The sequence below is a fragment of the Pyrus communis genome, chromosome 16 (assembly GCF_963583255.1).
Source record: "Pyrus communis chromosome 16, drPyrComm1.1, whole genome shotgun sequence".
Lineage (NCBI taxonomy): Eukaryota > Viridiplantae > Streptophyta > Magnoliopsida > Rosales > Rosaceae > Pyrus > Pyrus communis.
The window spans coordinates 13,375,277-13,393,112 of record NC_084818.1 but is presented as its reverse complement, the minus strand read 5'-3'; the positions used below and the strand labels follow the sequence as shown (position 1 = coordinate 13,393,112).

The 17,836-nt window shown below is 36.1% G+C and overlaps 1 protein-coding gene across 1 annotated transcript; it reads left to right on the top strand.

The window, feature by feature from the left end:
• Positions 1-6,400: 6,400 nt before the first annotated feature.
• LOC137721494 (transcription factor bHLH18-like) lies at positions 6,401-8,663 on the top strand. Its single transcript, XM_068460590.1, has 4 exons — positions 6,401-6,979; positions 7,165-7,773; positions 8,028-8,399; positions 8,504-8,663. The coding sequence occupies exons 1-4, from the start codon at positions 6,953-6,955 to the stop codon at positions 8,576-8,578; spliced, it is 1,083 nt and encodes a 360-aa protein (XP_068316691.1). The 5' UTR covers positions 6,401-6,952; the 3' UTR covers positions 8,579-8,663.
• Positions 8,664-17,836: the final 9,173 nt, after the last annotated feature.

Here is a 17,836-nt window from a genome sequence, read left to right as displayed (position 1 = left end):
CTATTTGATTGAACTAATCTAAGGGATTAAAGAGAGAGGGGGCCGGTGGCATTGAGGGAGAAGAGTGAGTGATTCAATTGTGAGGTGTGTTTGTATCACCCCATTGTGCCTTTATTTATAGTAGAAAGATAGGCAAAAACCGTACCCTTTAGGATTACAACTCTTAATAGGTAATCAATTCCTAATAGGAATATAAGATACATTCTTATGTCTACTAGGATTTACACAATCACATCCTATTCTAAATATGACTGCAACTGCAACACTCCCCTTGAGTGTGTAAATAATCAACAAACCATCACATTAGATCTTTAGCATATAAGGTAGAATAGTTGATGAAGTCATCAGCACAATGAGTGAACACAAATCTCAAATTTAAGAAAGTATGCATTGGTAGTAAAACTCAAAAAATCTCATTATGGTAAAACCCAAGGCATGGGGAAAACCCATAGGCTAAGGAGAAAAGTGAGAAGTATGCATAATCTCTAAAACAAACGTCAAATAGGAAGAAAGTAGAGAAGTCAACGTAGTATGATCTTCCCAGGATGGGTGCCTCATCAAAACCTCATTAGGTAGCAAAAACCCAGTGGGAAAAATGCTCCTAATCATAGGAAAAAGAGTACATTAAGATCAAGTGAGTATGCTTCTGGATACTCCCTCTGAGTTAGACATAACTTCCAAATAAGAGAACTATAAGTGATTCAACTCAGATAATTTACGCATACCGATTCCTTGGACAAGCTTCTTAAAAGTAGACTTGGGCAATGACTTGGTGAATAAGTCAGCGAGGTTGTCCTGGGAATGGATTTGCTTGACTTCAATGTTTTGATGCTGCTGCTACCTGTGTAAGTAAAAGAACTTTGGCGTTATGTGCTTGGTATTGTCTCCCTTGATGTATCCCTGCTTTAACTGCTCGATACATGTTACATTGTCTTCAAATATCATTGCAGGAAGGTCAACGATGGAAGTAAGACCACTAGTGCTTCGAATATGTTCCATAACTGTTCTCAGCCAAAAGTACTCACCAATGCTTCATGCAGGGCAAGAATCTCCGCATGGTTCGAAGAACTCACAACTAGCGTTTTCTTGGTAGACCTCCAAGATATAGCGATGTCTCCTATGATAAAGACATAGCTTGTTTGAGAACGTGTCATATGTGGGTTAGACAGATATCCAGCATCTACTTAACCAAAAAGGCGAAAATCAATTAAAGAACCATAGAGGGTGGTGACACTCGAAGATTCGCGAGTATAAAACAAGCCCAAATCCGTCGTACCCTTGAGGTAGTGAAAAATGTCTTTAACACCATTCCAGTGCTTGCGTGTGGGTGCATTGTTGTATCTAGCAAAAAGATTAACAATGAATGAGATGTCAGGTCTAGTGCATTGAGCCAAATACAATAAAGCCCTAATTGCACTTAGGTGAGGAACTTCAGGTTCCAAAATCTCTTCCTTATCCTCCTTTGGACGGAAGGGATCTGGTCTAGCATCTAAAGTCCGGACGACCATAGGTGTACTTGAAGGCTTTGCTTTATCCTTATTAAAACGTTGCAACATATTTTAGGTGTAGTTCAATTGATGCACTAGGATTCCATCCAAACAATGCTTGATCTCTAGGCAGAGACAATATAGAGTTTTTCCAAGATCCTTCATCTCAAATTTTGATTTCAAGTGCGTAGCATTTTCCTCAAGCTCTACAGAAGTTCTAATACGGTTCATGTTGTTGACATAAACTGCAACGATTGTAAATTCGGAATGTGACTTCTTTATGAACATGCATGGGTATAATTCATTGTTCACATAACCCTGACTTGTCAAATTTCACTCAGACGCTTATACCACATCTGTTTGTATTGTTTCAATCTGTAGAGTGACCTTCTTAACTTAATTGAGAGAGTGTTCCGTGATCTAGAACTATTTTAACCAATAAATGGAAGTCCTTTTGGAACTTTCATGTATATTTCCGTATCTAAATCCCCATAGCGATGCGCGGTTACCACGTCCATAAGTTGCATATTCATTTTTTCAAAAACTACCAAACTGATTAGGTAGTGGAATGTTATAACGTCTATTACAGGGGAATACGTCTCCTCGTAATCAATCCCAAGGCGCTGAGAGAAGCCTTGCGCTACGAGGCGTGCTTTGTATCGCACTATTTCATTCTTCTCAATATGCTTCATCACAAAAACCCACTTGTAGCCCACTAGCTTCACACATGGTGGTGTAGGAACAATAGGTCCAAACACTTTATGTTTTGCGAGCGAATTGAGTTCGACCTGGATTGCTTGTTTCTAGTTTGACCAATCGGTTATACGTTGGCATTTATCAATGAAACAAGGTTTAATGTCATCGTTAAGCATGATGTTAGTAGCTACTGTGCACGTAAATGCATCGTCGACGATCATCTTATTTCGATTCCAAACCATATCCAATACTACATAGTGGATCGAAATCTCACGATTCTCGGGAGGCCGGGTTGTCTCGTCTAAGACATCGCTGTAATCTAGAATAACCTCATGCGTTGGAATGGATGAGTGAGTGATGGTCGGATTCAAAGTAAGGTCACTAGTTGGTGCCATTTTCCTTTTCCAAGGTTGTGAATCCTTTGAACTAAGAGGTCTGCCACGCTTTAGGGTGGGAGCAGATGATTGGCTACTCACTAATGTACCGAGCCCGTGAAAGGTGCAGCTTCCCCACATTCGGGGATGGTCCGACCTTCCCAGGTAGGTTGTGGACGTACGCAAGGTACATCTATCCTTACAGGTGTGTTTGCAACAGGTATATGTGATTTTGTCACCTTAGCTAGATCATTAAAAGCATCTGGCATGCTCTGAGCAATGCTCTGAAGATCTATAATTCATCGCACCTCAGTTTCAAACTGGATAGTGCGGGGATCTAAATGAGACATAGTGGGAGTATACCACGACAATTCGCAGCGTTCTACAAGAACGTTAGCATGCTTATCTCCCCCTAACAATGGGAAGACTGTCTCATCAAAGTGACAATCTACAAAATGTGCGGTAAAGAGATCTCCTGTCAAGGGTTCTAAATAGCAAACAATTGATGGCGAATCATAACCGACACAGATTCCCATCTTTCTCTGAGGACCCATTTTGGTACATAACGGCAGTGTTATTGGCATATAAATGACACACCCAAACACCCGTAAATGCGAGACTTCAGGCTCGTATCCAGTGACCAACTATAATAGTGAATGTGGTTGGGTAGCGGTGGGCCTCAGGCGGACCAACATAGCTGCGTGCAATATTGCATAGCCATAGGCAATTATCGATAGTTTGGTTTTCATAACCAAAGTCCAAGCTATCAATGAAATGCGCTTTATGAAAGCTTCTGCCATGCCGTTTTGGGTGTGAACATGGGGTACAAGATGTTCCACATCAATTCCTACTAACATGCAATAATCGTCAAAAGTCTGTGACGTAAACTCTCTAGCGTTATCCAATTGAATCGACTTAATCGGATAATCAAGGTGGTGAGCCCTTAGCTTAATGATTTAAGCTAGGAGTTTAGCAAACGTAGCGTTGCGTGTGGACAACAGGCAAACATGTGACCATCATGTCGATGCATCAACCAACACCATAAAATATTTAAATGGTCCGCATGTTGGTTGGATAGGTCCACAAATATCCCCTTAAATCCTCTGAAAAAACTTAGGGGGGTCATGAATGATCTTTGTAATCGATGGTTGAGTATTCAACTTCCCTAAAGAACACGCTTTGCATGGCGGGAATCCAACATAGGGAGGTAACCGATGCCCACGAGATGATTTGAAGATACGTCACATCATGTCACGTCTAGGATGTCCCAAACTGTCATGCCAAAGTAGCACAGTGTTTTGGAACTTAGGCATAGGGCCAGCCACACGATGGGCTTCTATGCCGCAAATTGTTGTGATGTACAACCTACTCGGGAAACATTCCAACTTCTCATGAATACGCTTCTAGCCATATTCGTACGAAGTGATACAAAGAAATTCAGAACCATTATCTTCAGTGGTTTCAATATGATATTGATTATCTCGAATATCTCTAAAACTCAGCAACGTTCTTCTAGAACATGGCAAATAAAGTGCCTCTTTAATGGTTAAGACTGTACCATTGGATAATATGATACGTGCCTTTCTGTATCCTTCAATTAGGTTGAATAGGCCTAAAAGAGTTGTTAGATGTGCTTTCTTGGGTATTAAGTTAGTAAAATAGTGTCTCTCACGCAATATGGTATTAACCTGGTTCTACTTTTCATCGAGAAGTAAAACAGAGATCAAATCCAAAAATTTGGTGAACTTTTGTGCCCTATATTGTTGCTGCAGGACAATATTGGTGGTATGGAAAGTTGAATAGGTCTTATCCAGGAGATCTGATTCGGTTAGTTCCACTTTACAGAACTTCAGCAGTGATCAAATTCTATAAACTTCAAAGTTGTATTTATTCACGGACTCAAAAGTCTTGGAAGCGGAGATACTGCCAGTCGTGTCTTGCTTCAGGCAAGTATATGTCTTTCTGGTGATCGAAACGGTCGGCCAGAGCAAGCCAGAGGGTGCGTGGGTCCTTCTCAGCGAGGTACTCGGTCTGCAAAGCATCATGGATGTGTCTTCGAATGAAGATCATTGCATTAGCTTTCTGAGCTTCATCAACAGGTTTGTTATTAGTAGGTGCCTTGATGATGGCTCTAATACCCTTTGCAATGAGATGGAGCTTCACATCTTGAACCTACTTTAGGTAGTTTCTTCTAGATACTTCCAGAACGATGAAATTGAGCTTGTTTAACTTCGACATGTCCCTACAACGGAGGGAAAAACGTGATTAGTCATATGGTGATCCATAGACATATATCGTAGAACATTCAAGTTCTATAGACATGTATTAGTTTAATTTATGTATGGAAACTACCGGGTTTCATGGGGTAAGTTTTGAATGAAACTTCGGTTTCAAAGGCACTAAATATGAAACTATAGGTTCAATTTAGTTTTATGAACGATTAGTTCATAAAGGAGATGTTCCTAGAAGAAACACATAATGCAATATACTAATTTAAATGTAGTGGATTTGAGTTTCTTCAGGAACTCAAGTGTAAGAGCTTCGTTACTACGAAAGTATGTAAACGGTTCAAAGTATACAAATAAATTATTGAATCGTTAATGTCCAAAAGTGATCTTCAGGTCAATAATTTTGGATTCATTATCAGATTAATGGACTATAGGTCACTTTTAATTAATTCAATAGATCGGGACCAAACATGGTTGATCGTGGAAGAAAAATAATGCCAAAATAATAGCATGGGGTAAAAAAAAAAATAAAAAAAATAAAAATAGCCCAAAAAGATTTGGGCTTGGGGTAGCTGCAAAATGCAGCCCGCGAGTGGCTGCAGGCCACGGGCCGAAGGAACTGGGTATGCCCAGCAGCCAAGGCTGCTGGTATTGGGGCAAATGGGTGTGGGGACAAACCTAGCCGAAGCTGGCTTGTGGGTTAGCACAAGGAAGGCCCAACCGAAGCTGGAGCCTTGTCTTTGGGCTAGGGTAAGAAACCCAGCCTACTGGGCTGATTGTTTGGTTGTGGGCCAGGGCAAGATCAAATCCCAGCAAGCGCAAAGGCTTGTTGGCAAGTCGGGCCAAGCTGCAGGTAGGCTCGGGGCTTCAGGCCAGTCGAAATTAACCCCAAGCTGAAGCCTAGTTGTCGAGTGCAGGAGCAGTAAGCCCAAAGGCTGCTATAACGGTCCATGCAGCTGGATAGGCAAAAACCTTATCCTTTAGGATTAGAACTCTTAATAGATAATCAACTCCTAATAGGAATATAAGATACATTCATATATCTAATAGGATTTAGACAATCACATTCTTATTCTAAATATGACTGCAACAATTACGTAGAAGTGAACAGGAAATACTTTTGATCTTGGTACAAATGAAGCTATACAATTCCATAATTTTGAAATTCCTCTAATTCCGAATATTCTGAATTCAAGGTGAGTTATAAAAATTTCGAAATTTCAATTCAGAAATTGAATTGATATTCATCTCTTAAAATTTCTTAAATTGAAATTGAAAACATGTATTTTTGGTCCGATCCAACGAAAATCAGTTCACCCAATCAATTGGATTTATAGGTCAAAACAAGAAAAGAGTCATAAATTGACCTAAGAGGAAAAAGCCTCCTAATGAATAGCGTTCAGTCATCAGAATGCTGAAACATTTTCACACGTGCCACTATAATTATAGTATATTATTGGATCGGTACATTCTAATTTCTTAATTTGCTTGCTTTTTAGTCATCGTCTCGATGTGGAGCGCGTTCGTATACCTATAAAAGATTACAATTGCAAGACTCTTCCTTGCTGGAGAACTGGAAAAACAAGAACTTGGATAGTCTTCACTGGTCGTAAGGTGAGGTGTTTTTCAACTTTCAGTGCTCCTATTTCCATTTTTCCAAGTTTCAAGGAGTTTTCTTAGGGTTTGCTACGCGATCTCTCGGCTTCTTTGATTCCTTAATTAAGTTCCCTGAACTTGTTTTTTAGGGTTCATTACTATCCATCAAGCTGGTTTTTTGAGATTCGCGTTTCTTTTAAATTTAATCAATCAATTAATCTCTGGGAGATGTAAATGTTTAGTCAATATTGTTACCTCTGTAAATTTTGTTTAGTACTTTTGAGTCTTTGATATTTAATACATAGACGATCATATACATACAAATCTGATCCACGCTTTCCACTTCTTGGTCTTCACCTCTCTGCAATCTTGTTTTTGTTCTCAAGTTTCTAGAAAATATAATATTTATGATCATATTATAGTCTACATATCAGCCTTCCATGAAATCTTTGTTCATTGTTCAAGTTTTATTCATGCCTTCGTACATAACTAAGATTTTACTATTTTGTTCAGTTGAATCCGACGCTGCTGCTAATTACTATCCACTCCAAGGAAAGAAACCAGGTGCATAATGGACATGATCTCATCAGCAGAATGGGTATCTGATTTTGTAATTCTCATTTCTAATTACAATTTATTATATACTCCTTTCCTATCTCTTAACGTGAAGATAATTCAAGAAAAAAATGGGAATTCTATAAAAATGGATGCAAAAGAGTAAAACATTAATCTTGACAAGTTCAAATTTTTGGTTCTCTAGTAATGTTTTGATTTATATTATAGGAAATGGAAGATCCCACTTTTATCAATCAACACGAAATGAGCTCTCTGGACTACTCACTTGATGAGCTCATTTTCTCGTCTTTCTCATCTGAGAGTTACTCATCCTACCCAAATTTCACCTCGAAAACTGCAGCTGCTACACACAACTTCAGCAAAGCATTCGTTGAAAATCCCCATCAGACCGGCACTCAGGAAAGGCCAGCAAAACAGCCTAAGAACACTACTAGTTGGAAATCTTGCTCCACTGACCATATAATTGCTGCCAAAGCTTCTCCTTCTTCCTTGTCACACCTAATTTCGTTTGAGAACTCCGACTCATCACCTCCGACCACTTCTCAGCAGTACTATGGTCCAGATTGCAAAGTTATCAAGCCAAAGAATGAGGTGGAATATTCCAATGGAAAATTGAAACTTCCAGCTTTGATTTCCCAAGGTTCCTATGACACCCAAACTTGTTCACCCAAACATGGACAAGGGATCAAGAGGGTAGCTACGGTGACTAGAAGTCCTTTACTTGCTCAAGATCATGTTCTTGCTGAGAGAAAGCGCCGAGAAAAGCTCAGCCAGCGGTTCATTGCTCTATCTGCTTTACTTCCAGGCCTAAAGAAGGTACTAGTTAATCAGTGAACTTTTTTGTTGGTACTTCTAATGTGCTCACTGTTAGACAGTATGTTATGTTTGTAAAGTCATTGCTCTATCATGTTTTAAACTGTTATTGATCTAGATTTTATGGAAGAGTTTGGCTAATCAACCCAGATTGATAATCTGGCAGTCGTGTTGTCTGCTAAGAGAACACTTCCGTAGTTTAATTTGGTTATAATGCCATCAAAGATTCTAATTTACCCTTTTCCACAAAATTACAGATGGACAAGGCTTCGGTCCTCGGAGATGCAATCAAGTACGTGAAACATCTTCAAGAACGTACGAAGGTGCTGGAGGAACAAGCAGCCAAGAAAACTGGGGAAGCAGTGGTTTTTGTGAAGAGGATGCAGTACTCAGCGGATGATGATATATCTTCATCTGACGAGAACTCCGAGAGCTGCTCTGACCAGCCACTGCCAGAAATTGAAGCAAGAGTTTCGGACAAGGAGGTTCTTATACGAATCCACTGCGAGAAAACCAACGGATGTTTGACAAGAATACTAAGTGAAATAGAAAAGCTTGGTCTCACCATAGTTCACAGCTATGCCTTGCCCTTTGGCAATTCAACTCTTGATATCACTATAGTTGCTCAGGTACCGATACTTGGTTAGGTTAATTTAGTACTTAAACCTGACTTTTTTTTTTATTTTATATTTTTTATCCTTAACTAATAAGACTCTCTATTTCTTAACTACAGATGGGTGTTGAATTCAGCATGACAGTGAAAGATCTGGTAAAAAACCTAAGACATGCTTTGCTCATGTTGGTGTGACCAGAAATTTGAAGTTTTGACGTTCGCTCGGTGCCCTAGAGTTGGAGATAAATAGGAATAAATCTGACAGTTTCTTACACATGTATTTTTTTTCCTTTTTCGTGGGGTTTTTTTTTTTTTTTTTTTTTTTTTTTTTTTTTTTTTTTTTTCTCTCTTTTTTTTTTTTCTGGCGTTCAAGACCTTTGGAGGAAACACCAGCCATTGTACTCATGCTGCGAGCGAGGCTTTATTTTGCAGGAGGGTTTTTTCCTTTGTGATTTTTGGGTGGTTGACCCGTTAACCACGTTCGATTACCCTCGTGCTATATATGAAAACCTAGCTGGAGTTTTTTGTTGTTGTGAAGCGCCTTTGTGTGAACTTTCTTAGCAATCTCTTTTCTACCTAATGATTGATTAATTGTTGTTTTATTTTTTTGAGAGAGTTGTTTTATTTGTTATATACCATCCCCTTGGCAATTGATTCTTTTTTATTTTATTTATTTTTTGTTTGATCATATATTACTAGTTACATGCTCACATATGTAATTAAATTTGTCTATTATATGTTTGTTATAAAATATTTATATTACTTTTTTTAGGAACCAAATTCAGAGTGAAAGTAGAGGAGGGAGTGGGGGGTTGAAGTGGGAGACGTGGGGTTTTTTTAAAATCATTTTTTTCTGTTATTTTTTATTGTTTTTATTAGGTGTTTGATATATTTATTCATACTCAAAGCATTTTCACCCATGTTAAATTGACATGGCTAGATCTCAAATCCAACCTAAAACACACCACCAATTTTTGGGTCACCAAGGCTCACCAATCATGGCCGGCGCCATGTTGATTTTAAGTCCAAGCCCAAATCCATGACCCTATCATCAGTGTATACACTGCTTTTTTGTGCGCAAGGTGCATGCATCACATGTGTCCACCAGCGAGAGTAGCGCTACAAAAATTGACGCTTGGGCCAGCCACAACGGTCGGCTGGGCTTCCAATGACTACTTCAACGCTCAATAACCACGTGGCCAAATCTCTGACGTCCATTTTCAATTTTTAGTTTAATCTAAATATTATACTACTCTCCGTAACAATAACTTTTTAATCCAGAAAATATAAGAAAAATTAGAAAAAACCAAATAAAAAAATATTCCAAAAGTTACTTGTAGATTTTATATAAATACTAAATCTTTTTATCTCTTCCCACACCAAATTTTATACAAATTTTCTACATTCTTATTTCATTGTCTATATTCCTACTTTGTTTGTGCTTACAAAAATGGCATCTCCCATCGAAGGTGGAGCCGAAGCCGGAACCGCATGGTCGACCGCCGAATATGTTTTTTTGTGTGAGCTTTGGAAAGTCATTATTACCCATTGTCCAATTACGGGCAATGAGCATGCAGAGGTGTGCAAATATGTGGAAGCAAATTCATGAGGATTATGTCGGTTGGTATGGCACTAGTTGTAGGGAAGGTGCATTTACTGGTAGGGTGAAAGTTTTGAGTTTTTTGTTAGGCAAATGGAGAGATGCTCAAACGAAAGTTTTGAGTTTTACGTTAGGCAAATGTCATCGGCTAGGCAAATGGACACGTGGCATATCATAGTCACCTATTCTAAATTAATCTCATTAAAAAAAATAATTACTAAATAATTGAATTATACATTAAAAATAAATAAATCTTTGTGAATAGTAATAATCATGTCAATTACTGTTCACAATTGGTGGAGAATGAATAGTAACCATGGTAGTTTACTATTTAAGTGAGTAGTAACTACCATAAGTCAACTCCTAGATCTAAATCTACCAAAGTGGGTGGGAATGCAATTAGGGCTAGTTTAGATTGCTCTATTTTTTTAAAGACTGATTCTACTGTGCTTTAAGAATAATCAACTATAAAATATAACATTTGAGTGTTTGATAAACTGCATTTTTAAAAATGTTGTGAATGTGAAAAGTAGTGTAAAGGCATTTGGTGAATTTAATATAAAAAAATAATATAACTGTTTATAACGACAAGAATGGACATGGTAGTGGGAGTGGTGGCGACAACACCGATGGAGAGGGTGGTGGTGGTGATGGTAGCAACAATGGTGGAAGTATGATGGTGGTGACAATAGTGGGGTGTGGTGGTTGGGGTGCAAACATAATAATCATGGTAGGGATGATGGTAGAGGAGGTGGTGGCATTTCTAGTTGTGGTGCCAGTGGTGGCAGTTGTGGTTGTAGTAGTAGTGGTGGTGGTGGTAGTGGCGACAACGATGGTGATAGCAGTAGTGACGATTGTGGTGGTAGTGGTGGTGGTGGTGGTGGTGTTGGCAACAATGGTGTTGGTAATGGGGTGGTGGAGTAAGGTTAGTGTTTGTAGTGGTAGTTGGTGGGGCTCACTTTGTTTTTCAAGGGACAACGGGTGTGTAAAATGAAAAATAATGTCATTTAAACAACAAAAAAACTAATATTACAAGAAATGAAAATATTTATTAAAGGCTCAACTCTGCATTTTATAAAAACAGTTTTTTAAAAGCAATCTATATGTTGCTTTTAAAAGATGCTGTATAGAGGCTACTGCTTTTACAATATGTAGGATATTTTACTTTTACTAAACACTTTTTTATTGTTTGACTTTAAAGTGATGCAGTTTTTGGTAAAAAAAGCGGGACCTTAATTATCTTATTTTCTGAAATTGAATTTGATACCAAATTAGGCTGCTCATTCACTACTACAAAAGGACCTTATAGTGTCAGTTGTTGCGTCGGTTTAATATAATATAGTGGCGAAAAAGAGATTTGCGACACTCACTGAAGACTGAAGATGACGTCGTATTTACTGTCGCTTATAAGCGTCATAAAATTTCTATGTCGCTTTTAAACCGACGTAAAAATTTAATGTCGCTTATAACCGACACATATTTTAATATTTTTAAGTACTGGCGTCGCTTTAAATAAAATAGTGTCGCTTTTAAGCGACATAAATTATGGGTGTCGCTTCTAGACGACACTAATTCTTGTTTTTAATATTTTAAAGCCTGCATCGGTTCTGAGCGACATATATTTTGAAACCCGGTGTTGGTTGTAAGCGACACATTGATGGTCTTTATATCCTCCCCCCATGTTTTCTTTTTCTTCTCTTGTACTTTTCTTATTTGTTCTTCCAATTTACAAAGCCTCCCCGTGTTCTCTCTCTTTCAGCTTTCTTACTTGGTTTTCCAACTTCATTTGTCCTCTTCACAATAGTAAGTTTTTCTTGCTTATAATATTTTTATTTTCGCCTCTTATGTTTAATTTTTAGTTACAATTTATTTTTGTAGGAAATTTATTTGAGCTGGTTGAGTACATAAAGAATTGTTGACGTCGAAATTCTTCAACAAATCAGGTTTGTATCACTAACTTCTTTAATTTTTAAATTGTATAATACACAAGTTTATTTATTTAAAAATTATAATTTAAGCACTTAGATAAAATTCTACTATTTTTGTTAAATTAATAAAAATTTAGTCGAATTAATTAATTTTGTCACTTGAATTGTTATGAGAAAATGGAATGAATAATATTTATAAGCATTTATGTTAAATTAAAAATATTAAATATAACATAAACTTATAATATTGAGTAATATAAGAATATATTATGTTAATTTTTTTTTTTTTGCACTCTAATTGTTATTTTAATTTGTTGTTATTTTGATAATTTTTTGTTGTTATTTACTAGAATGGATTAGATGAACATAATTTGAATTGTTATGAGAAAATGGAATGAATAATATTTATAAGCATTTATGTTAAATTAACAATAATAAATATAACATAAACTTATAATATTTAGTAATATAAGAATATATTATGTTAAATTAATTTTTTTTTTTTTTTGCACTCTAATTGTTATTTTAATTTGTTGTTATTTTGATAACTTTTGGTTGTTATTTACTAGTATGGATTAGATGAGCATAATTTGAATTGCTATGAGAAAATGGAATGAATGATATTTATAAGCATTTATGTTAAGTTAACAATATTAAATATTAACAATATTAAATATAACCTAAACTTATAATATTTAGGAATATAAGAATATATTAATTAATTTTTTTTGCACTCTAATTGTTATTTTAATTTGTTGTTATTTTGATAAGTTTGATAACTTTTGGTTGTTATTTATTAGAATGGATTAGATGAGCATAATTTTGATAACTTTTTGTTGTTATTTTAATTTGTTTTTACTATAATAGGTGTTGAAAATTAAAAGATTGCAATCGTGATAGAGTTCGAGGGGTGAAAGATAGAAATTGAAAATTCTGATAGTTATGCCTACATGATAGGGATTGAAAGATTGTAGGCATCTTAGTGTCAACGTAATATTTTGCCTTCGTAAAGTGGTAAAATATGGACAAGAGTTGGTTGACAATACCCCGAAATTTTGAAGCGTATACAACTGGAATTAATTTGTTTTTGGATCAAGCAGTTGCAAATGGTGTTGGTCCTGATAAGTTTAGATGTCCTTGCAAAAGATGTTGTAATCGATATACTTTTGTTAGGAACACTATTGTTGAACATCTCATATTGTATGATATAGATAAAGATTATAAAAACGCTTGTTGGCGACATCATGGCGAGCAAAACATTGGAGAGCAAAATGTGGCAATTGGAGAAGAAGAAATAGGAGATGAGGTGATTGGCATGCATGATTTTCTTAATGATGTATTTGTCCAACCATTAACAGAAGAAGGTGTTGGGCCATCTACTGAACCCCCTATTGGGGAAGGGCGTCCAGAAGAGGTGCAGACTTTTTTTAAGTTGCTTGAAGAGGCAGATTAAGATTTGTGGCCAGGTTGTAAGGAGTTTAAGAAATTGGAAGCAGTTGTAAGATTGTATCAGATCAAGTGTTTAGCGGGAATGCCTGACGAGATCTTCACCACTTTAGTGGAGTTAATTAAAAGAATGTTGCCTGAAGGGGATTGTTTGCCTGAATCCTGTTATAAGGCAAAAAAACTTATAAATGACTTGGGTTTGTCGTATGTGAAAATTGATGCATGTCCCAATGATTGCATGATCTATTGGAAAGATACTTCAGATTTGACCGTGTGCTCGGTTTGTGGTAAATCAAGATATAAAATTACCAATGCAGAGGATAGCTCGAGGAAAAAGGTCGCAGCTAAGGTTATGTGGTATTTTCCTTTAAAACCACGATTGCAACGATTTTTTATGTCGAAGCATATGGCTGAACATATGAGGTGGTATGCAACTGAATGTCCTAAGGATGAGTTTATGAGACATCTTTCAGATTCTCCAGCATGGAAGCATTTGGATAATTTATATCCGGATTTTGCGTCAGAAATTCGAAATGTCCGATTAGGGTTGGCCAGTGATGGATTTAATCCTTTTGGGAAAATGAGGAATGATCATAGCACATGGCCTGTGGTGCTTTCTGTTTATAATTTGCCACCTTAGATGTGCATGAAGCAAACAAAGATGCTTTAGTTGGGCAACACAGAAGAAGAACTTCGAGCAGTACAAGTAGTAACAGTCAGTGGAAGAAGAAATCTATTTTTTATGAACTACCTTATTGGAGGCATCTATTGATGAGACACAATCTTGATGTTATGCATATCGAGAAGAATATATGTGACAGTGTGGTGGGAACATTGCTAGATATAGAAAAGTCTAAAGATGGACTGACTGCACGTGCAGATCTTGAATTCTTGAACATAAGACATAGTCAACACCCACGTAGAGAAGGAAATAGAACATTTCGACCTCCAACATTGTTCACATTGAAAAGAGAAGAAAAAACTATGTTTTGTAAAGTATTGTCTACTATTCGGGTCCCAGATGGATATTCATCAAATTTGTCGCAATGTGTGCACATGACTGAACGAAAAATACATGGGTTGAAAAGTCATGATTGCCATGTTTTAATGCAGCAGTTACTCCCGCTTGCAATACGCCCGGTTTTGCCTAAAGCTGTTACTATGGTTTTATTAGAGTTGAGTGCAATTTTCAGACAGTTATGTAGTAAGAAGGAGTCTGAGGAAGGATTTAAGCAACTGAATTCAAGAATTGCCTTGACATTATGTCAACTTGAAAAAATATTCCCTCCTGCATTTTTTGATATAATGGTGCACTTCCCAGTTCACTTGGCAGATGAAGTAGCTCTTGCAGGGCCTGTTCAATATAGATGGATGTATCCAATTGAACGATAATGAATAAATTTTTATAAATTTTTTACAATTGTAGTCATAACTTTAATTAATAATTATAATAATTTGTATTTCGTTTTATAATTGTAGGTATTTGCAAACACTGAAGCGATATGTTCGTAATAAGGGTCGTCCTGAAGGTTCTATTGCTGAAGTATATTTGGTGGATGAGTGCTTGTCATTTTGTTCCATGTATCTTAGAGACGTTGAGTCTCATCGTACCCGTAGAGACCGAAATGAAGATGGTATTGGACGTGGAGTATCTGGTGGGTTATCAATTTTTGACTCGAAATGATGTTATATGGGTTCAGGAGAAAATGTGGAGCTCGATCTAAATGTTCTTGATCAGTGCCATAGATACATTCTAAATAATTGTGATGAAGTTAGCCCATTTAGAAAGTAAGAACGTTTAATCATTCATCTTAATGTTTTATTGGTTTTCTTAACTTTGAAAAAATAATTATCTAAATTGGACATAATTGTGTAGGCAACATGAAGAATTCTTGAAAACTAAACATCGTCGAGAAAGGCTAACTATGCAACAAATTAAGGAGCTAAGCAAGAAAGAATTTCCAGAATGGTTCAAGCAACATGTGAGTTGATATAACAATCATATTATTTATTTATTGTTTTGCATTTTAATTATAACATGTTTATAGTTATTCTGTCAATTTTTATCTTCATACTTATTATAGATGAATTCAAGATATGATGCTAATGACACATTGATATCTCAAGACTTGAATTGGCTAGCTAATTATCCTAGTAGGGTTGTGAGTAGATACAAAAGTCACATTGTTCATGAATTTAGATTTCGTATAAAATCTGTGGATGATAAGCATAAGAATCAAAATTGTGGTGTCTTTGTACCTGCAAATGTTCCTGGAGCAATTGGGCAAGTGAATTGTTATGGCAGAGTTGTAGATATGTTCGAGGTCAAATATTGTGGTCCTACTGAAGCAGGAGATAGGGGTTGAGCTGTGATGTTATTTAAGTGCGAATGGGTTAATAGTGAAAGTCCACGAGGAATGAAGACTGATCAATACGGATTTACTATGGTGAATTTCAATCAATTGGGATTTAAAGAGGATCCTTTCATACTAGCATCACAAGCATTACAGGCATTTTACGTGGATGACACGATTGAAAAAGATTGGCACGTAGTTGTTCGAACTCAGCCAAGAGATTTATTTGACGTATTAGAGGATAATGATGCTATTGATGATTATGCCATGCCGAACTTGGATGATCGAATTCTTGATAATGAAAATTTCCATACAAGGGTTGGCGTGGAAGAGACTCCCTTTCTTGAATCATTAGTGTTGCCTACCGGGTTCGTTAATCATGCCAATACCGACGATGAGCTAACAGATGATGACAGGGAATAAATATATTAATTATTTTTTGTATTAATTAGACTCTGTTTTATTTTGTATGCTATGATATCGTATCATAAAATTATATATATATATATATATTTTTTTTTTTTTTGTTTCTTGTTTCCTGTCGCTTTTAACCGACGACATATGTGACATCCCACATCACCCAGGGGAGCGATCCTTAAATGTATATTCACATCCTAACCTAGCACGAGGCCTTTTGGGAGCTCACTGGCTTCGGGTTCCACAGGAACTCCGAAGTTAAGCGAGAAGGGGGCTAGAGCAATCCCATGATGGGTGACCCACTGGGAAGTTGTTCGTGAGTTCCCAAAAACAAAACCGTGAGGGAATGGTAAGCCCAAAGCGGACAATATCGTGCTACGGTGGTGGAGCGGGCCCGGGATGTGGTCCACCCCGGGCCGGGATGTGACAGCATATGTCATGTGTGTCAGACTTGGCGTTGGTTTTAACCGACGCAACCTTAGCCTATTTTGACGCAATGTTAACCTTACGTCGGTTTTATGCGACGCAATATGAGACTATTTCGACGCAAGGTACCTGTTGTGAATCATATGTATTAATGCGAAATAAGGACGATTATTTTTTATTATTTGCAGTTTTATACCCCTAATAATAATAATTATACATTAATTTAACAGTTTTACACCCCTAAAAACTATAATAATTATATATTAATTTAACAGTTTTACACCCCTAAAAACTATAATAATTATTTAACAGTTTTACACCCTTAAAAACTATAATAATTATATATTAATTTAACAGTTTTACACCCCTAAAAACTATAATAATTATATATATAATTATTATACGAATTATACGAAACTAATTTCAACGATGAAGTAACGGGACAAAAAATTTCGACGGTTATCAACGAAAAATGATGATTTAACGGTTATTTTAAGTCCGATTTTGATGATTTTTTATAGCTACACTCGTTGACCCTATATGAATACAATGAATGAATTCGATCTTCAAATTAAAATATTTATACTAGTGGATATCACAAAATCTTACGTTATACTTAATGAAAGTATGAATAAACTCTTAAGTGTTAGTGAATCTATTGTTTTGATGGGATACGCATTCTACAAAACTAATTTCAACGATCCAACCGTCAAACATATTTGTATATAAATCGAGATCGTATACGAAAAAAATTGCAAAAAAAAAAACATTATGAGATCAAGTAACGGGACAAAAAATTTCGACGGTTATCAAGAAAAAATGACAATTTAATGGTTATTTGAAGTCCGATTTTGATGATTTTTTACAGCTACACTCCTTGAACCTATATGAATACAATGGATGAATTCGATCTTCAATTTAAAATATTTAGACTACATTTTATGTCATGATGATCAATGAAAATTGAAGATTTTGTAAAAGAATAAAATGCAAGCTTTGAGTTACATTGGCAAAGTTTAAACTTTTGAGAAATGCTCATCTAATCCATTCTAGTAAATAACAACCAAATGTTATGAAAGTTATCAAAATAACAATTAGAGTGCAAAAAAAAATTAATTTAACATAATATATTCTTATATTCCTAAATATTATAAGTTTAGGTTATATTTAATATTGTTAATTTAACATAAATGCTTATAAATATTAATCATTCCGTTTTCTCATAACAATTCAGATTATACTCATCTAATCCATACTAGTAAATAACGACCAAAAGTTATCA